The 22,215-nt window shown below is 41.6% G+C and overlaps 1 protein-coding gene across 3 annotated transcripts in view; it reads right to left on the bottom strand.

Annotated features, from left to right (window-relative positions):
• Positions 1 to 22,215, bottom strand: part of LOC110488277 (atrial natriuretic peptide receptor 1) — a 115,024-nt gene that overhangs the window by 78,105 nt on the left and 14,704 nt on the right. For all 3 annotated transcript variants that reach the window (XM_021560440.2, XM_021560441.2, XM_036970964.1), the window contains one exon: positions 2,409 to 2,596. In XM_021560440.2, the coding sequence (XP_021416115.1) occupies positions 2,409 to 2,596 (188 nt within the window). The remainder of the gene's footprint in view (positions 1 to 2,408; positions 2,597 to 22,215) is intronic.

Genomic DNA, 22,215 nt, shown 5'->3' with positions numbered 1-22,215 from the left:
AGACCCAGAGTTTGGAGGGTACTATGGTGTTATTTGCTGAGCTGTAGTTGATGAACAGCATTCTCACATAGGTATTCCTCTTGTCCAGATGGGTTATGGCAATGTGCAGTGTGGTTGCGATTGCGTCGTCTGTGGACCTATTGGGGCGGTAAGCAAATTGGAGTGAGTCTAGGGTGGACGTGATATGGTCCTTGACTAGTCTCACAAAGCACTTCATGATGACGGAAGTGAGTGCTACGGGGCGGTAGTCGTTTAGCTCAGTTACCTTAGCTTTCTTGGGAACAGGAACAATGGTGGCCCTCTTGAAGCATGTGGGAACAGCAGACTGGAAAAAGGATTGATTGAATATGTCCGTAAACACACCAAGCCAGCTGGTCTGCGCATGCGCTGAGGACGCGGCTGGGGATGCCGTCTGGGCCTGCAGCCTAGCGAGGGTTAACACGTTTAAATGTTTTTCTCACGTCGGCTGCAGTGAAGGAGAGTCCGCAGGTTTTGGTAGCGGGCCGTGTCAGTGGCACTGTATTGTCCTCAAAGCGAGCAAAGAAGTTATTTAGTCTGTCTGGGAGCAAGACATCCTGGTCCGCGACGGGGCTGGTTTTCTTTTTGTAATACGTGATTGACTGTAGACCCTGCCACATACCTCTTGTGTCGGAGCCGTTGAATTGCGACTCAACTTTGTCTCTATACTGACGCTTAGCTTGTTTGATTGCCTTGATTGCCATCAATCCACGGTTTCTGGTATGGGAATGTTTTAATCATTGCTGTGGGTATAACATCGCCGATGCACTTTCTAAAGATTACCCGCTGAACTGTACATACTGTCCATAGACCAAGTAATTAGTCATTTAACATGACTGTATACATTTAGGCAATCTATAATGCTCAGGACGTGAGACATATTCTATCGATATAATAATTAGGAATGTATGACAAATGGGCTCTGTGCTACATATAACACTTTTAAGACGATGGGCCCGATCTCCCACGAGCTTGTGAGTAAAAACATGGCTGTAATTTAGGAATGTGGCGATAATGTTCAGAGCATGCATTCTGCAAAAATCTAACAATCCTACCAAACTTTATGCTGTACACTCTTAGAAAAAGGGTTCCAAAAGGTTATTCGGCTGTCCCCATAGGAGAACCCTTTTTGGTTCCAGCTAAAGCCAAAAGGTTTCTACCTAGAACCAAAAAGGGTTCTTCAAAGGGTTATCCTATGGGGACAGCTGAAGAACACTTTTAGGTTCCAGATAGCACCTTTTTTGTAAGCATGTACTACACAGTAAGTATGCGAACGAAGCTCTAGACTTTATTTGTGAAGGAGTGAAAAATATTTGATTTACAGTACAGACTGCAGTACATGGTTATTTAGGGTGAGAAAACATGCTGACAGCGCTGTACAAAGCTGGCCTTCCCCCTTGAGATGCACGTTTTTTCCCCCAGTAGTGTGGTGCAGCTTGCATCTATTTAAAACTGTCCGCCAGAGAGACAAACATAACTTCAATTCACTGTGCAAGTTTGTTTTGTCAAATGGTTTAGTATGCCGGGAAAATGGAGTAGCTTGGGTTAATTGACCGTAATACCAAGTTATAACTGGCTGTAACATTGTAGATGTGGACTGGATTTGGGCCGTAACAGTTTTGCTGTCTGGGTACTGTCATCAAGTCGAGTCATCTGAATGCTTAACACCCTATATTCCTCACTCAGTGTTACTCTATCTGACAGTGTAATGGGAGATATGCTACAACTGGATATGTTTGGTTCCATTTTTGCCATAGTCCTTTGTTCCATTTTTGCCATAGTCATTCCTTTTCCTCATTCCTTCGTCTCTCATCCATTTCTCTCTTGAAAAAGGTACATATATCGCAGAAAAAAAGATGCATGTTTAGCCAACCACTCTCCAATTTTTCACTGTGCTATTTCCTTGAACTTGCGATAAAACGTCCTATTTCACAATATTCTCAAAATGTATCATGTACCTCTCATTACCTACCAATACAGCTGCATGACTGATGCCTTTTTTCTCTTATCTGCTGCTGAGTCATCACTCATTTACCCTCCCTGCCTTTGTAATATCACTTATAACGACAGTACAGCATCCAACTAAATTCCTCTCCTCTATCCCCTACTCATGATATACCCCCTACATTCCTCTTTATTATGCTATCTGGTAAAAGTAGAGTTAAATCAAATGAAACAATTCTCTCATCCCTCCTTCATACCAGTCAAATCTCACTCATAACTGCAGTGTAATGACAGTAATACACCCGATTAAAGCACTTTTCTCAGACCCAAAGATGCAGTCCCCACTAAATCCCATTAAATCCATCTCCTATACCCCCTACTCAATCTACCCCTCCCTTCGTTCCTACAGACCTCCCTCATCCATCCCTCTGTCATCCCCCTCTCACCCTGAAGGCCTTCTTAGCGGCATGGTCGTCTGCGTCTCCTCTGTACCAGGGCCTAGCGGGCCGCTTCCTCAGGCTGTGGCCGAACAGGTCGATGAAGAAGAAAGCATAGTCCTCCGGGGGCAAGCCCTCCCTCCAAAACTGTACCATCAGCATCCGGAAAGTGTCCCATGAGCAGCACATGTACACCACTGAAGAAGAAGAGACATAGAAGAGAGAATGTATCAAAGACATATATATCAGTGGAATTTACCCATGTGCTACGGTTTGTGATTCACAGTGGAATTTACCAATGTTCTGTGTGTGTTAAATTTAGGCAATCACTGAACTGAACTGAACTGAACTGAACTATGTTGGAATAAAATCCTGCAGTACTTGCAGCACTCCAGGAAAAAGTTTCGACCCCTGTGGTACTGTTTGTGAGCAACTACAGAGGGTGGACAGAAAACAATAAGGGGAATTGGTTACTACTGTTAATGGGAAATACAGGTGCATCACTGAAGGGACAAAGATGAAAGAATTTAGCAACGACTGTGCTATGTGCATTACTAAAGAGAGAGAGAGAGGAGAGAGGAGAGAGAGAGAGCGAGAGAGAGAGGAGAGAGAGAGAGGAGAGAGAGCGCGAGAGAGCAAGAGAGCAAGAGAGAGAGAGAGAGAGAGAGAGAGAGAGAGAGAGAGAGAGAGAGAGAGAGACAGAATACTGTAGCATCTACTGATTATGAATAGTAGACTTTAGGTACACTACTAAAGCGGAATGACAGACACAATTAATGTACACTTGTGCAGCCTTTGGAGAACAACATAGCCTCTGCTGCTGTACACACACCAGAGCCGGATGCCTGGTCAGGACCCGAAAAAGGCGAGTGGGAAAGCTAATACTACTCACCAACGTGCAATCATTGGACAATAAACTAGACGAGGTACGATTACGAATATCCTACCAACAGGACATCAAAAACTGCAATATCCTATGTTTCACGGAATGACGACATGGATATTCAGCTAGCGGGATACACGCTGCACCGGCAAGATAGAACAGCACACTCCGGTAATACGAGGGAGGGCGGTCTGTGCATATTTGTAAACAGCTGGTGCAAGAAATCTAAGGAAGTCTCTAGATTTTGCTCACCTGAAGTACGGTATGTTGTGATAAATTGCAGGCCACACTACTTGCCTAGAGAGTTCTCAGCTATACTTTTCGTGGCTGTTTATTTACCACCACAGACAGATGCTGTCACTAAGACCGCATTCAGTCAGCTGTATAAGGAAATAAGCAAACAGGAAACCACTCACCCAGAGGCGGCGCTCCTAGTGGCCGGAGACTTTAATGCAGGGAAACTTAAATCAGTTCTACCAAATTTCCATCAACATGTAATATGTGCAACCAGAGGGAAAAAAAATCTAGATCACCTGTACTCCACACACAGAGACGCGTACAAAGCTCTCCCTCGCCCTCCATTTGGTAAATCCAAACACAACTCTATGCTCCTGATTCCTGCTTACAAGCAAAAATTAAAGCAGGAAGCACCAGTGACTCGGTCTATAAAAAAGTGGTCAGATGAAGCCGATGCTAAACTACAAGACTGTTTTGCAAGCACAGACTGGAACATGTTCTGGGATTCTTCCGATGACATTGAGGACTACACCACATCAGTCACTGGCTTTATCAATAAGTGCATCGAGGGCGTCGTCTCCACAGCGAATGTACGTACATGCCCCAACCAGAAGCCATTACAGGCAACATTCGCAGTGAGCTAAAGGGTAGAGCTGAAGCTTTCAAGATGCGGGACTCTAACCCAGAAGCTTACAAGAAATCCTGCTATGCCCTGCGACAAACCATCAAACAGGCAAAGCGTCACTACAGGGCTAAAATTGAATCATACTACACCGGCTCCGACGCTCGTCTTATGAGGCAGGGCTTGCAAACTATTACAGACTACAAAGGGAAGCACAGCCGCGAGTTGCCCAGTGACGCGAGCCTACAGATGAGCTAAATCACATCTATGCTCGCTTCGAGGCAAGCAACACTGAGGCATGCGTGAGAGCATCAGCTGTTCCAGGCTCTCCGTAGCCGATGTGAGTAAGACCTTTAAACAGGTCAACATACACAAGGCTGCATGGCCAGACGGATTACCAGGACATGTGCTCCAGACATGTGCTGACCAACTGGCAGGTGTTTTCACTGACATTTTCAATATGTCCCTGATTAAGTCTGTAATACCAACATGTTTCAAGCAGACCAATATAGTCCCTGTGCCCAAGAACACAAAGGCAACCTGCCTAAATGACTATCGACCCGTACCACTCACGTCTCTAGCCAGGAAGTGCTTTGATAGGTTGGTAATGGCTCACAACCCCATTATCCCAGAAACCCTAGACCCACTCCAATTTACATACCGCCCAAACAGATCCACAGATGATGCACTCTCTATTGCACTCCACACTGCCCTTTCCCACCTGGACAAAAGGAACACCTACGTGAGAATGCTATTCATTGACTACTGCTCAGCATTCAACAACATAGTACCCTCAAAGCCACACTGATCCTCAACACTGGAGCTCCTCAGGGGTGCGTGCTCAGTCCCCTCCTGTACTCCCTGTTCACCCACGACTGCATGGCCAGGCATGACTCTAACACCATCATTAAGTTTGCAGACGACACAATAGTGGTAGGCCTGACCACCGACAACGACGAGACAGCTTATAGGGAGGAAGTCAGAGACCTGGCTGGGTGGTGCCAGAATAACAACCTATCCATCAACATAACCAAGACTAAGGAGATTATTGTGGACTACAGGAAAAGGAGGACCGAGCACGCCCCCATTCTCATCGACGGGGCTGTAGTGGAGCAGGTTGAGAGCTTCAAGTTCCTTGGTGTCCACATGAACAACAGACTAGAATGGTCCAAACACACAAAGACAGTTGTGAAGAGGGCACGACAAAGCCTATTCCCACTCAAGAAACTAAAAAGATGTGTCATGGGTCCTGAGATCCTCAAAAAGGTTTGACAGTTGCAACATCGACTGGTTGCATCACTGCCTGGTACGGCAACGGCTCGGCCTCTGCCCGCAAGGCACTACAGAGGATAGTGCGTACGGCCCAGGCCCAGTACATCACTGGGGCTAAGCTGCCTGCCATCCAGGATCTCTACACCAGGCGGTGTCAGAGGAAGGCTCTAAAAATTGTCAAAGACCCCAGCCAGTCATAGACTGTTCTCTCTACTACCGCATGGCAAGCGGTACCGGAGTGCCAAGTCTAAGACAAAAAGGCATCTCAACAGTTTTTACCCCCAAGCCATAAGACTCCTGAACAGGTAATCAAATGGCTACCTGGACTATTTGCATTGTGTGCCACCCCCCAACCCCTCTTTTTACGCTGCTGCTACTCTCTGTTTATCATATACAGTGCCTTGCGAAAGTATTCGGCCCCCTTGAACTTTGCTACCTTTTGCCACATTTCAGGCTTCAAACATAAAGATATAAAACTGTATTTTTTTGTGAAGAATCAACAACAAGTGGGACACAATCATGAAGTGGAACGACATTTATTGGATATTTCAAACTTTTTTAACAAATCAAAAACTGAAAAATTGGGCGTGCAAAATGATTCAGCCCCTTTACTTTCAGTGCAGCAAACTCTCTCCAGAAGTTCAGTGAGGATCTCTGAATGATCCAATGTTGACCTAAATGACTAATGATGATAAATACAATCCACCTGTGTAATCAAGTCTCCGTATAAATGCACCTGCACTGTGATAGTCTCAGAGGTCCGTTAAAAGCGCAGAGAGCATCATGAAGAACAAGGAACACACCAGGCAGGTCCGAGATACTGTTGTGAAGAAGTTTAAAGCCGGATTTGGATACAAAAAGATTTCCCAAGCTTTAAACATCCCAAGGAGCACTGTGCAAGCGATAATATTGAAATGGAAGGAGTATCAGACCACTGCAAATCTACCAAGACCTGGCCGTCCCTCTAAACTTTCAGCTCATACAAGGAGAAGACTGATCAGAGATGCAGCCAAGAGGCCCATGATCACTCTGGATGAACTGGTTTGGGCCTGCTTTTCTTCAGCAGGGACAGGGAAGATGGTTAAAATTGATGGGAAGATGGATGGAGCCAAATACAGGACCATTCTGGAAGAAAACCTGATGGAGTCTGCAAAAGACCTGAGACTGGGACGGAGATTTGTCTTCCAACAAGACAATGATCCAAACCATAAAGCAAAATCTACAATGGAATGGTTAAAAAATAAACATATCCAGGTGTTAGAATGGCCAAGTCAAAGTCCAGACCTGAATCCAATCGAGAATCTGTGGAAAGAACTGAAAACTGCTGTTCACAAATGCTCTCCATCCAACCTCACTGAGCTCGAGCTGTTTTGCAAGGAGGAATGGGAAAAAATGTCAGTCTCTCGATGTGCAAAACTGATAGAGACATACCCCAAGCAATTTACAGCTGTAATCGCAGCAAAAGGTGGCGCTACAAAGTATTAACTTAAGGGGGCTGAATAATTTTGCACGCCCAATTTTTCAGTTTTTGATTTGTTAAAAAAGTTTGAAATATCCAATAAATGTCGTTCCACTTCATGATTGTGTCCCACTTGTTGTTGATTCTTCACAAAAAAATACAGTTTTATATCTTTATGTTTGAAGCCTGAAATGTGGCAAAAGGTCGCAAAGTTCAAGGGGGCCGAATACTTTCGCAAGGCACTGTATACATTCATGTACATACTACCTCAATTGGGCCGACCAACCAGTGCTCCCGCATATTGGCTAACCGGGCTATCTGCATTGTGTCCCGCCACCCACCACCTGCCAACCCCTCTTTTACGCTACCGCTACTCTCTGTTCATCATATATGCATAGTCACTTTAACCATATCTACATGTACATTCTACCTCAATCTGACTAACCGGTGTCTGTATGTAGCCTCGCTACTGTAATAGCCTCGCTACTGTATATAGCCTGTCTTTTTACTGTTGTTTTATTTATTTACTTACCTATTGTTCACCTAATATATTTTTTTACACTATTGGTTAGAGCCTGTAAGTAAGCATTTCAGCGTAACGTCTACCTACACCTGTTGTATTCAGCGCACGTGACAAATATATCACTAGCCACTTTAAACAATGCTACCTAATATAATGTTTACATACCCTACATTATTCATCTCATATGTATACGTATATACTGTACTCTATATCATCTACTGCATCGTTATGTAATACATGTATCACTAGCCACTTTAACTATGCCACTTTGTTTACATACTCATCTCATATGTATATACTGCACTCAATACCATATACTGTATCTTGCCTATGCCGCTCTGTACCATCACTCATTCATATATCTTTATGTACATATTATTTATCCCCTTACACTTGTGTCTATAAGGTAGTAGTTTTGGAATTGTTAGCTAGATTACTTGTTGGTTATTACTGCATTGTCGGAACTAGAAGCACAAGCATTTCGATACACTCGCAATAACATCTGCTAACCATGTGTATGTGACAAATAAAATTTGCTAATTTGCTTAACTTGCTAAGAAAATACAAACTAGCTGTTTGCAGATGTAAGAAACACAAACTAATATTGTAATTATAAAATGCTTGTGGACTTATATTAAGATCAAAGTGGAAACAACATCGTTGTCATCAACATTGTTGCATGTGCTGCATTGACTATGCAGACTGAAAGAATGTGTCTCTGGTCAAGCAACAACAAATGCTCTCCTTGAGTGACAGGGGGCGGGGCTAGGTCTGGGTGGAAGGCGGCATGGAGAGAGATGATTCAAGGAGTGGAGTAAACATAAAAATGGACATTACACACGGCGTCTCTCATTAACAAACCAAACATTAAAATACTGTTCTAGCAGGTAAAGTAAAAACCCAAACCGGTCCGTGCATAAATACCGGTATATGGCAAAATACTTATTTTCCACCATAATTTGCAAATAAATTCATTAAAAATCCTACAATGTGATTTTCTGGATTTTTTTTCTCATTTTGTCTGTCATAGTTGAAGTGTACCTATGATGAAAATTACAGGCCTCTCTCATCTTTTTAAGTGGGAGAACTTGCACAATTGGTGGCTGACTAAATTATTTTTTTGCCCCACTGTATATGACTGTTTTAATACACTACAGAGAAATAGAGTCATTGTTATGTAGTCCTGTACAGTAGCGGTGCCTGGGTAAGATTTCCTCATCAATCTACACATAATACCACATAATGACAAGGCGAAAACAGGTTTTTTGACATTTTTGATAAATTATATAAAAATAAATATTTACATAAGTATTATTTTCTATAAGACTCGAAATTGAGCTCAAGTGCATCCTGTTTCCATTGACCATCCTTTAGATGTTTCTACAACTTGATTGGAGTCCACTTGTGGTAAATTCAATTGATTGGACATGATTTGGAAAGGCACACACCTGTCTATATAAGGTCCCACAGTTGCCAGTGCATGTCAGGGCAAAAACTAAGCCATGAGGTCAAAGGAATTGTCCGTAGAGTTCTGAGCCAGGATTGTGTCGAGGCACAGATCTGAGGAAGGATACCAAAACATTTCTGCAGCATTGAAGATTCTCAAGAACACAGTGGCCTCCATCATTCTTAAATGGAAGAATTTTGGAACAACCAAAACTAATTCTAGAGCTGGCCGCCCGGCCAAACTGGGCAATCGGGGGAGAAGGGCCTTGGTCAGAGAGGTGACAAAGAACCTGATAGTCACTTCGACAGAGCTCCATAGTTCCTCTGTGGAGATGGGAGAACCTTTCAGAAGGACAACCATCTCTGCAGCACTCCACCAATCAGGCCTTTATGGTAGAGTGGCCAGACAGAAGCCACTCCTCAGTAAAAGGCACATGACAGAGGCATGCCAAAAGGCACCTAAAGGACTGTCAGACCATGAGAAACAAGATTCTCTGGTCTGATGAAATCAAGATTGAACTCTTCGGCCTGAATGCCAAGGGTCATGTCTGGAGGAAACCTGGCACCATCTCTACGGTGAAGCATGGTGTTGGCAGCATCATGCTGTGGGGATGTTATTGAGTGGCAGGGACTGGGACACTAGTCAGGATCGAGGGAAAGATAAACAGAGCAAAGTACAGAGAGATCATTGATGAAAACCTGCTCCAGAGCGCTCAGGACCTCTGACTAGGGCAAAGGTTCACATTCTAACAGGACAACGACCCTAAGCACACAGCCAAGACAATGCAGGAGTGGCTTCGGGACAAGTCTCTAAATGACCTTGAGCGGCCCAGCCAGAGCCCGGACTTGAACCCGATTGAACATCTCTGGAGAGACCTGAAAATAGCTGTGCGGCAACGCTCCCCATCCAACCTGACAGAGCTTGAGAGGATCTGCAGAGAAGAATGACTGAAGCTCCCCAAATGCAGGTGTGCCAAGCTTGCAGCGTCATTCCCAAGAAGACTTGAGGCTGTAATCGCTGCCAAAGGTGCTTCAACAAAGTACTGAGTAAAAGGGTCTGAATTCTTATGCAAATGTAATATTTCAGTTTTTTATACATTTGTAAAACAATCTAAAAACCAGTGTTTTCTATGTCATTATGGGGTATTGTGTGTAGATTCATGAGCAAAAAAACAATTTAATAGATTTTTTGAAAAAGGCTGTAACGTAACAAAATGTGGAAAAAGTCAAAGGGTCTTATTACTTTCCGAATGCACTGTATACTTAGTTTAATACAGTGACAACTAAACGATACCAAAAACAATTTAGTCCAATCAAAGTAAGCTAAATATGATTTCGCTGTCCATAGAACTGATTTGTGTGTGTGTGTTTGTGTTTGGCTTTTAGTTTTAAATTGTCCTAGGCTACCTGGCTAAAATGCTTGCTCGCAAGCCTAACTACCTTTCATGGGCAATTATGCGCCAGGCCACCTAGTTAAAATGTGCCTAATACATCTAGCTACATATTGAACTTCCATCCTCTCAGGGGCACAATGTATTGTTGGATCAGAATCCCCGTTATAATCATTGACAAGTGCGGGGAATTAATTAAAACCGCAAGTCCAAATCCCTACCTCCATCCATGGCTAATTTAGGAAAGGGATGATTTTAGCTAGCTATCCCTTGGAGGACAACGACACAACGAGATGCAACAATTTTTTTCTGTAAATTACGTTCTGTTTTTGATGTGATTGGTGTGAAGGCAAATCAAAACTGGCTTCCCTTGACAATTGTTTTAGGTGTGCCAGGACTAGGGCTGTTGCAGTGACCGTATTACCGCCACACCGGCGGTCACAAGTCATGAAGGCAGTCAAATTTCCACATGACTGTTTAGTCACGGTAATTAGGCTTCTCCAAGGTCTGATGCTGCTGATGGTCATTAGTAGCCTACCAAACTTGCTAACTGCCTGGTACTCATCACTCTATTGTCCCTCTAATCACTGACATAAATGCAAATGTGTTAAAAAAAATCTAATCAAACACTTCATGAGAGCCAATGAGCTCATGTTGTGCAACATTTCTATAGGCTATGCAATGTGCGAGAAAACAGAGTGATGGCCTCTATTAAAAAGAGGAGGATCCCATCAGCTTTCTATAGGCTAGGCCTACTATATTTGTTTCTAAACTTTCCTAATATTAAGCACATTGCTTATCTTTACAACAGGAGTATAGTCTACCTGGCTGGCATGAAAATGAACCACGGGAAAAACGTCCTCCATTCGCTACTTAAGCGCAGAGATGACATGTATATTGAGACAGGTGCATGGTAATGTTCCATTCAAAATAAAAAATATTTCATATTATTTAGAATAGTCTGATGGGGGACAACATTAGCCTATCACTTGTGAATGATATATTATCACTTGTGAATGATGCGTAAGACAAGCAACAATGCCTTTTTTTGTGACTTTTTCTAATCATTGTCGCACACCTCATGTAGCATAGCCTATAGGTCTATATGTTTTGATAAGCTTTGTATCACAACTAAAGTGGAAAAATAACTTCTTCAAATTAAGCACATTAATCAGCTTTACAAGGGCTGTAGAGCCTAACTGGAATACAGTTGAAGTCAAAGTTTACATACACTTAGGTTGGAGTCATTAAAACTCATTTTTCAACCACTCCACAAAATTTCTTCTTAACCAACTATAGTTTTGGCAAGTCGGTTAGGACATCTACTTTGTGCATGACACAAGTAATTTTTCCAACAATTGTTTACAGACAGATTATTTCACTTATAATTCACTGTATCACAATTCCAGTAGGTCAGAAGTTTACATACACTAAGTTGACTGTGCCTTTAAACAACTTGGAAAAATCCAGAAAATTATGTCATGGCTTTAGAAGCTACTGATAGGCAAATTGACATAATTTGAGTCAATTGAAGGTGTACCTGTGTATGTATTTCAAGGCCTACCTTCAAACCCAGTGCCTCTTTGCTTGACATCATGGGAAAATCAAAAGAAATCAGCCAAGACCTCAGAAAAAAACTGTAGATCTCCACAAGTCCATCCTTGGGAGCAATTTCCAAACACCTGAAGGTATCACATTCATCTGTACAAACAATAGTACGCAAGTTTAAACACCATGGGACCACACAGCCATCATACCGCTCTGGAAGGAGACGCGTTCTGTCTCCTAGAGATGAACGTACTTTGGTGCGAAAAGTACAAATCAATCCCAGAACAACAGCAAAGGACCTTGTGAAGATGCTGGAGGAAACCGCTACACAAGTATCTATATCCACAGTAAAACCAGTCCTATATCGACATAACCTGAATGGCCGCTCAGCAAGGAAGAAGCCACTGCTCCAAAACCACCATAAAAAAGCCTGACTACGGTTTGCAACTGCACATGGGGACAAAGATCATACTTTTTGGAGAAATGTCCTCTGGTCTGATGAAACAAAAACAGAACTGTTTGTGACCATAATGACCATCGTTCTGTTTCGAGGAAAAAGGGGGAGGCTTGCAAGCCGAGGAACACTGACCCAACTGTGAAGCATGGGGGTGGCAGCATCATGTTGTGGGCATGCTTTGCTGCAGGAGGGACTGGTGCACTTCACAAAATATATGGCATCATGAGGGAGGAACATTTTGTGGATATATTGAAGCAACATCTCAAGACATCAGTCAGGAAGTTAAAGCTTGGTCGCAAATGGGTCTTCCAAATGGACAATGACCCCAAGCATACTTCCAAAGTTGTGGCAAAATGGCTTAAGGACAACAAGGTCAAGGTATTGGAGTGGCCATCACAAAGCCCTGACCTCAATCCTATGGAAAATTTGTGGGCAGAACTGAAAAAGCGTGTGCGAGTAAGGAGGCCTACAAACCTGACTCAGTTACACCAGCTCTGTCAGGAGGAATGGGCCAAAATTCACCCAACATATTGTGGGAAGCTACCCGAAATGTGTGACCCAAGTTAAAGTATTTAAAGGCACTGCTACCAAATACTAATTGAGTGTATGTAAACTTCTGACCCACTGGGAATGTGATGAAAAATAAATAAAAGCTGAAATAAATCATTCTCTCAACTATTACTCTGACATTTCACATTCTGAAAATAAAAGTGGTAATCCTAACTGACCTAAAACAGGGCATTTTTACTTGGATTAAATGTCAGGAATTGTGAAAAACTGAGTTTAAATGTATTTAGCTAAGGTGTATGTAAACTTCCGAATTCAACAGTACATAAGCAGCACGTGAGTTACAATTTTGGGGAAGATCATTTTCACCATAAAAATGCACCTTAATAATATTAAAATAATTACATGCATAATCGCATTTGTGGTCACTTTTGATAATGTGCGAGAAAAAAATAAATATCCCGCAAATGGAACATTCGCGGTTATAAGCCTACTGGTGTGTGCGAATTGCTGTGCTTATAATGTGAAGAAATAGCCTAACAGTTTATCAACATTTTAAGCTAATCGTTCCGATCTGTTGCGCCAACCTCATTGCGTAAAAAATATTTTTGATACTAGTGGTTGTATTCACTTGGGATCTATCGCATCCCACAACTGTCCCAGACTAAGTTTGGAATAATTATTTTTTGCACAGAATATGTCAACTTTTGTACTATGGGGGATAGTAGATTGACATAGGCTAGTGCTTTCACTGTTCATTAGGCCTACTCATCTTGTTGACTGACGAAAAGTAAATGTGGACAGTTCATCCAATATGGATATGAATGTGCGCAGTTGAGTCTCCTATGTGTCTGTCTTCACTTATAGCCTGTGAGAAAGACCCAATCACCTGATGGAGAGTTGTGTGAGTGAGAGGTGCTTCAGAGCAGGCAGCACTCAGGGAGAAGGGCTGTAAAAGGTATGGATTTTTTGGGGTGCATTATGGCCACACAGTGAGATACATTAAGCCTCTTGCGAATTGAAGTAAAATTGTGAAACACAGAGAGACGAAAAATACATTATTAAAATACATTTTTGGGGAGAAGCCTTTGGGAAATTTGAGGCATTATCAAGTGCTCCTCAAATTGTGAATGGGAGACTGATGAAGTGTGTACAGCCTGTGCAAAAAAACAAAGCAGACCTCATGCCTTTCAAGTAACTTTTTTCAAATCATCATTAGAGTCGCATCATGCAGCGTTACAATATATTAAAAATCAAAACATATAGCCCAACGTTTGTAGAACTGCAGTTACATCAATAAATGTAAAGCATATAGGAGCACCTATTTTTTTGCAAACCGCTCAACACAGAATCGTCGCATGTGCGCACTCCCTGAAGTCATTTGGAGAAAATATCCTTTCTATTTTATTCAGCTTTGTTCAGTTGTATTCTTCATACTAAAAAATTATATAAAATAATTCCACGGAATTCTAAGCAAATCTTGTCTGCTAAATAAACTACTGTAGCCCACAGCCATATTGCACAGCCACATCAGGACAACTCAGAGTATGCTATTCTGTTCTTCTGAAATAGACTACATTTTCTTCATATCATGTTTCTTTAGACCTGTCTAAAATAAATAATGGATTTATTGTGAAGGTGTAGACTATATTACATGGATTTATTAGACCTTTTAAAATGTAGACGTTCCAAAGGTCTGCATCAGTGGCTTGTAGGCTATGTGTGGAAGCCAGGAGATGCTAAATGTGTTTATGTTAATTAACGGTCAATTACCATGAGATAGTTAATTGCTTGACAATCACCGGCTGACGAAAGTTCATGACAATTCACAGTTGCGCTCACTCAGTGTAGCTCAATGCTGATGGGCTATAATTATAACTGTTTTTTATCAAGGGAGGCCAAATACTCGATGGCTTCCCTTGCATTCAATGCTACGGGCGAAAACAATGTCATACTCTTAATTACCAGACAGCCTCAGATACATGGGCAACACATCCTGAGAAAGAAGGGCGCTGTTTCGCTCGCTTGGATGCTTTCTCCAGTGAGATACATTAAGCCTCTTGCGAATTGAAGTAAAATTGTGAAACACAGAGAGGCGAAAGATACATTCTTAAAATACATTTTTTGGGGGAAGCCTGGCTTCCCTTGGCATCCATGAATACACGTCACTGGTCCTGTAGTGTACATTGTGTCAGAGAGAAGATATAATACTTGACTACATTACATCCCACGTTGTGGTGATTTTCCATAGAAATAGTGTTCTTTATTGCTTATACTATAGGGTCCAAGTGAAAGGAATACTTTACACAAGGTCAACTAGTAAAGACACACAACATGAAGTGCATTCTGCAACATACCAAGAACCACTCTAAGGGGAAGACATACAGTAGGCTACATAGACAGAGCGAATATGTTGACAGGTTCTGTGTGAAGGTCTCAAACTGATTCACAGCAGATGTGCTGATGACAGTATGATGTGAACGGCCCATGTTGCTGTTAGCAATACAATATACTGCCAACTCACCTCACCCGCCCACACACACATAGGGGAGAACCGGGATGAAAGTGACACTTTTAGTTTTTTTCCTAACTACTCAGAGATCGATAGATCTAGAGACACCATATTTTATGACAAACAACTTATATATATCATCTACCATTAACAAATGTAATTTCATTTCTAGGGTAAATGATTTTAAATGAAATAGACCAAGAAAAGAACTACCGCAACCAATGATCGCTTACATTTTTTCTGCTTTAAGTTAGTTTTAACAGTGGTCAAATAGGCCTACTTGACCACAGTAGCCTAACAGAGTGGCCCATCATCAAAAACAATGGAGAAAATATCCCATAACATTTTAATATGGAAATGGCTGTTCTATCATTCAGCCTACAGTAGCAGCCAATTTGTGGTGTTCAATTTAGGCCTAGATTCAATGAGACTTATGAAAAAAAACATGCAAGCCTTGACATTAACCTATTTATCCATTTGTCCTTCAGACAAGGAGGTGACTGAAAATGTTTTTGTGTTGTTTGATGCAAGAAACCCCTTTACAAAATAAAATGCATTATTATTCCCATAGCATTATTACAGAGAATCAGACAAATTATGCAACCTTCTGCCTATTGGCTTCTTATATTATTTAAGCCTGTCTAAAATACCACACTGCCCCTTAAAAAAAATATATCTTTACCCGACTCACTTTTCAAATATGGCTAGTGTCATGACGTTGCCCTCTTTGGGTACAGCAAGTCCCATCCCCCTCTCCCTGTCTCCTACACCCAGGCTGCTGTGGTCAGAGAGAGGTCGTAAATTCCTGGAGGAGATTATCTCCTCATGGTCACAGTATAGAGAGAGAGAGTAGAGGTCCGAACAACATTTATGTTCCGGAGAAGGTATAAAAGATCGGTGAATAATCCAGCTACGGACTGGTCCGTTTGGTACAATTTTGTGAAACTCATGGGAGACAATACGGCCACATTACCATAACGCTGTTTATATAATAGCCTCAGATATGAGGTTTACATCTAGTTGTTGTATAAGATGAATGAGTGAGGATACGGTTTGTAAAATTGTGTAATGTGATTTTGGACTGTTTAATGAAGGAAACTCCAATTCCCTTTTGAGTTTAACTAAATCAGAGGACCGCCCATGAGCACAGTTATGGTCGGGCATCCTGGAACAGGCCCTTTTCTGCAATTCCGAATATAAGCCCCACCTAGAGAATTTCTCAACAGACCATGTTGCTCTCAATTACAGGAGGACAAAGGTTGCAGACCAGCTTACCTCGATAACGAGAGGGCCATGGTTTGAAACCAGACTGCTGAATCTTTTAACCATCCCACGTGGTTAAACTCTTAGACTATCGATACCGACAGAATAAGAACAAGTCTTTGATATGAATTACTATTCTGCAGCAAGGAATTCGGTATAATTGAACACAAAGACCGACAACCGGCAAAACATCTATCCATAACGATATGAATGAATGTCACTCTGAACTATCCAATCTAACCACGACAGAGAAGGCGGACAAACTCTCCAACAGAAACAAACTTTTCAACAGAGACCCCGACGACACACTGAGCGTAAATATATATATTGATTGCAGTTGTTCCCGAATGGGTGAGCGTTCATGTGCAAAGGATTAGCATTTCAATTGTTATAATTATCAACTATGTGTTGTCTTATCTCAGTCGACCCCCACTTCCCTTTTGTACACCAAGCAGCGATGCCGGTTTATCCCACTAGGGAAACTCCGTTATCATTTCCTTGTAACTATCTACTGTTTGTTAATGCATTTCTGTGAATTACTTAGTTAGTAAATAAATTATTTTCAGACAATTGATGTATGGATGACTCATAGTGAAGACTGGGTTCGTGCAGATAACCAACAATTTACGACGTTTGAAATGAGACTAACGTGAGGTAAAGAAGAATTCATTAACCAGAAGACTATTGATCAGATATGAAAATATCTGAAAAAGTTATATTACGAAAATTATAACTTTGTAATCTGAATATTTTCCTTGGTGCCCCGACTTCCTAGTTAATTACCGTTACATAATTAATCAGTTTAATCGCGTAATAATAATTACAGAGAGTCATTTGATAAAGATGAATCTTCAGTTTAATGATAGTAAAGACACGACACTAGAAATGCACACATTTTGTACCCCTGTAGGAAGCAATCACTCCCCCATTGCTGACTACAAATTATCTATAACTGGGCTAATAACTCACTAGCGAGCAAAGGATATGAACAAATGTGCACACGTGGCCGCTAATATTGCGTTGATTCAATCCCAATTCCCACAGTAAAGGGAAACGATATGTGTTGACTAACGGGGAAAACTCTAGAAAGTTGAGTGAAATTCAATCTCGTGCTTCTCTGTGCAGGCTGATATTACTTTTGAGTGGGCACCTGTGCAGCTTAGAGGGAATATTGACCACAACGTTACTTTTGTACCTGCCGGCGTGGCAGCAGTAACACAGCCCTGGGACAGAAGTAACACGTGGCGAGAAGTGCACAATATCTGTCTTACTTTCAACAAACAAATCAGTTCTAATTTCATGATTTTGTTGATTTGAATAATGAATGCTATAGGTTCTACATTTATGAAAATGAACCATACGTCAACATCGTAATGTTGCGCAAGCACTATATTTTGCCTTACAATATTAAAATCGGACAAAATTGGATCACATAATTGCTATATTAACTATAATTTTATCATCTCACTTTAAATGTAAATGTAGTGGGAGGTTTTCTATTACTATTCATGCTTAGGCCTATCAATCAGGTGTGTTGCAGCTGTCCTTGTCATGTCTGCTTTTTTAAACTTTCATTGCTCAAAACCACTTTTTGTTGATAACTCGGCGAAACATGGTCGGACTGGGCTCTTTTTTAAAAAGGGAGGACGTCCTCCGTATTAGAGACATGCTGACTTCAGTTCACCATTCTAGATTCTGTGTTATCTGAGAAAATGGGCGTGTTACTTTCATCCAGGCTCTCCCTTACGCATCAGGCATACGCGCACACACACAGTTTAACCAATTCACCCAACCCCCATTATATTTCTATATCTATTATACAGTGAGGGAAACTCAATATCCCGCTCTCCATGGGGTCAACTGCGCTTCACTGATGACTTCACATACTAGGTCAATCTCTATGATAATTATCCGAGATCGGTTCTCCTAACGAGCCGCTTAACAATCAACTAAAGAAGAGCTAATTACTGTTGAGCCCATAGGAACAAAATATGAAAAAGACATACGGGTTTGAAGGGGACTCTAATGGCTTTGTTCTGTGTAACACACTTCTATCATTTCTGAGGCTAAGACAGAGGATAAAGTGAAGTATCATTATCATTGGTGAAATCATCCCAGAATTAAAACATTGCATGGAAAAAATATCAATTAGTTGATATCTGGTTGGAGAACATCTCACTCAGCACGTTACGTCAATTGACGTCAAATTATGGGTGATATCTGGCCCGTCCGTCATGGCCGCTATTTCGCCCAAAAATAGTCAGTTCGTTTTGGTCTAAATTTTACCAAAGATCAGCCTTACCGCTAGCTTGCTGTACTCATTGAAAACATGAAATCCACAAAAATAATCATGTATTGCATAGCCTATATTGATAAAATGATGGTGGCTTCATGGAAATATCCACAAAATATGGATATTTTTCCAACAAATTTACCCTGTCAAGTTGTCAAATGTTCTGACACAGGAAGAATATGACTGAAAACAGCCTGTAATCTTATGGGTGCACAATTTAAGAAATTAATTCATACCAATTTGAATTAGATATTTTAACAACCATTTGCTTCTGTGGCAACTTTACTGCGCAAATGCTAGAAGGACAAAATACTTTGAACCATTCGCACCATTTGCTCCTCTCAAGACCACACAAAAGCCACACAGCACACTGATGACTTTCAAAAAGTGGAGGACAGGTGAGAGTGGGGACTGTAAGTACATTTTTTCTGAATAATTTTCTAAACATTTTGTAATCTGTCCAAGTCGAAACAATTATTTTATGTAGACTTTTCTCAAGAATGCAGATGCTAGCTAACTAATGTTACAATACAAACAGAGGTGGATTGCTAAATATCTTTGGCTAGCTACAAGGAGGGAAAGCATAGCTAACTGATCTGCTAACTAGCTAACTTGCTGTTAACTGGGTTAACTAAGCTAGCTACAGCGGGGAGAACAAGTATTTGATACACAGGTTATCAGGTTGCAGGTTTTCCTACTTACAAAGCATGTAGAGGTCTGTCATTTTTATCATAGGTACACTTCAACTGTGAGAGTCGGAATCTAAAACAAAAATCCAGAAAATCACATTGTATGATTTTTAAGTAATTCATTTGCATTTTATTGCATGACATAAGTATTTGATCACCTACCAACCAGTAAGAATTCCAGCTCTCACAGACCTGTTACTTTTTCTTTAAGAAGCCCTCCTGTTCTCCACTCCACGTATTAACTGCACCTGTTTGAACTCGTTAACAGTATAAAATACACCTGTCCACACACTCAATCAAACAGACTCCAGCCTCTGCACAATGGCCAAGACCAGAGAGCTGTGTAAGGACATCAGGGATACAATTGTAGACCTGCATAAGGCTGGGATGGGCTACAGGACAATAGGCAAGCAGCTTGGTGAGAAGGCAACAATTGTTGGCACAATTATTAGAAAATGGAAGAAGTTCAAGATGACGGTCAATCACCCTCGGTCTGGGACTCCATGCAAGATCTCACGCCGTGGGGCACCAATGATCATGAGGAATGTGAGGGATCAGCCCAGAACTACGTGGCAGGACCTGGTCAATGACCTGAAGAGAGCTGGGACCACAGTCTCAAAGATAACCATTAGTAACACACTACGCCGTCATGGATTAAAATCCTGCAGCGCACGCAAGGTCCCCCTGCTCAAGCTAGCGCATGTCCAGGCCCGTCTGAAGTTTGCAAATGACCATCTGGATTATCCAGAGGAGGAATGGGAGAAGGTCATGTGATCTGATGAGACAAAAATAGAGCTTGTTGGTCTAAAAACTCCACCTGCTGTGTTTGGAGGAAGATGAAGGATGAGTTCAACCCCAAGAACACCATCCCAACCATGAAGCATGGAGGTGGAAACATCATTCTTTGGGGATGCTTTTCTGCAAAGGTGACAGGACGACTGCACCATATTGAGGGGAGGATGGATGGGGCCATGTATCGCGAGATCTTGGCCAACCACCTCCTTCCCTCAGTAAGAGCATTGAAGATGGGTCGTGGCTGGGTCTTCCAGCATGACAACAACCCGAAACACACAGCCAGGGCAACTAAGGAGTGGCTCCATAATAATCATCTCAAGGTCCTGGAGTGGCCTAGCCAGTCCCCAGACCTGAACCCAATAGAAAATCTTTGGAGGGAGCTGAAAGTCCGTATTGCCCAGCGACAGCCCCGAAACCTGAAGGATCTGGAGAAGGTCTGTATGGAGGAGTGGGCCAAAATCCCTGCTGCAGTGTGTGCAATCCTGGTCAAGAACTACAGGAAACGTATGATCTCTGTAATTGCAAACAAAGGTTTCTGTACCAAATATTAAGTTCTGCTTTTCCGATGTATCAAATACTTATGTCATGCAATAAAATGCAAATTAATTACTTAAAAATCATACAATGTGATTTTCTGTATTTTTGTTTTAGATTCCGTCTCTCACAGTTGAAGTGTACCTATGATAAAAATTACAGACCTCTACATGCTTTGTAAGTAGGAAAACCTGCTAAAATCGGCAGTGTGTCAAATACTTGTTCTCCCCACTGTATCTAACTAGCTATCATAGTTTGTGAGAGGGGGGGCATTAATAAGCTACTAAGAAAGAGAGATGAGGAACATGAGTTGGCCAAATGTACTGTAGCTACTGCTGGTGATTTACAGGTCATTGGTGTGTGTGTAGATTGCTAACATTATCAAAACCAAAAATAATCGCAGGGGTTTACATTAACATTAGCTACTCTGGGTAATGTTACCTGCGGATGGTAAGTTACCTAGCTAGTAAATAAGGTGGGAAAGCATAGCTGGGTCATTCCTACAATGTGGTGTCATTTGGAAGTCAATGTTTTTAAAATTCTTTTTAGATATATTTAAAATATCTATACAGTTGAAGTCGGAAGTTTACATGCACTTAGGTTGGAGTCATTAAAACTTGTTTTTCAACAACTCCACTAGTTTCTTGTTAAACTGTAGTTTCGGCAAGTCGGTTAGGACATCTACTTTGTGCATGACAAGTAATTTTTCCAACAATTGTTTACAGACAGATTATTTAACTTATAATTCACTGTATCACAATTCCACTGGGTCAGAAGTTTACATACACTAAGTTGACTGTTCCTTTAAACAGCTTAGAAAATTCCAGAAAATTATGTCATGGCTTTAGAAGCTCCTGATAGGCTAATTTTCATAATTTGAGTCAATTGGAGGGGTACCTGTGGATGTATTTCATGGCCTACCCCCAAACTCAGTGCCTCTTTGCTTGACATCATGGGAAAATCAAAAGAAATCAGCCTAGACCTCAGATAAAAATTTGTAGACCTCCAGAAGTCTGGTTCATCCTTGGGAGCAATTTCCAAATGCCTGAAGGTACCACGTCCATCTGTACAAACAATAGTACGCAAGTATAAACACCACTGGACCACGCAAGCCGTCATACTGCTCAGGAAGGAGACGCATTCTGTCTCCTGGAGATGAACGTACTTTGTTGCGAAAAGTGCAAATCAATCCCAGAACAACAGCAAAGGACCTTGTGAAGATGCTGGAGGAAACAGATACAAAAGCATCTATATCCACAGTAAAACGAGTCCTATATCAACATAACCTGAAAGGCAGCTCAGCAAGGAAGAAGCCACTGCTCCAAAACCACCATAAAAAAGCCTGACTACGGTTTGCAACTGCACATGGGGACAAAGATCATACT

This window comes from Oncorhynchus mykiss, chromosome 32 (genome assembly GCF_013265735.2).
Source record: "Oncorhynchus mykiss isolate Arlee chromosome 32, USDA_OmykA_1.1, whole genome shotgun sequence".
NCBI lineage: Eukaryota > Metazoa > Chordata > Actinopteri > Salmoniformes > Salmonidae > Oncorhynchus > Oncorhynchus mykiss.
The sequence above is the reverse complement of the archived record's forward strand: the minus strand, read 5'-3'. Positions and strand labels throughout refer to the sequence as shown.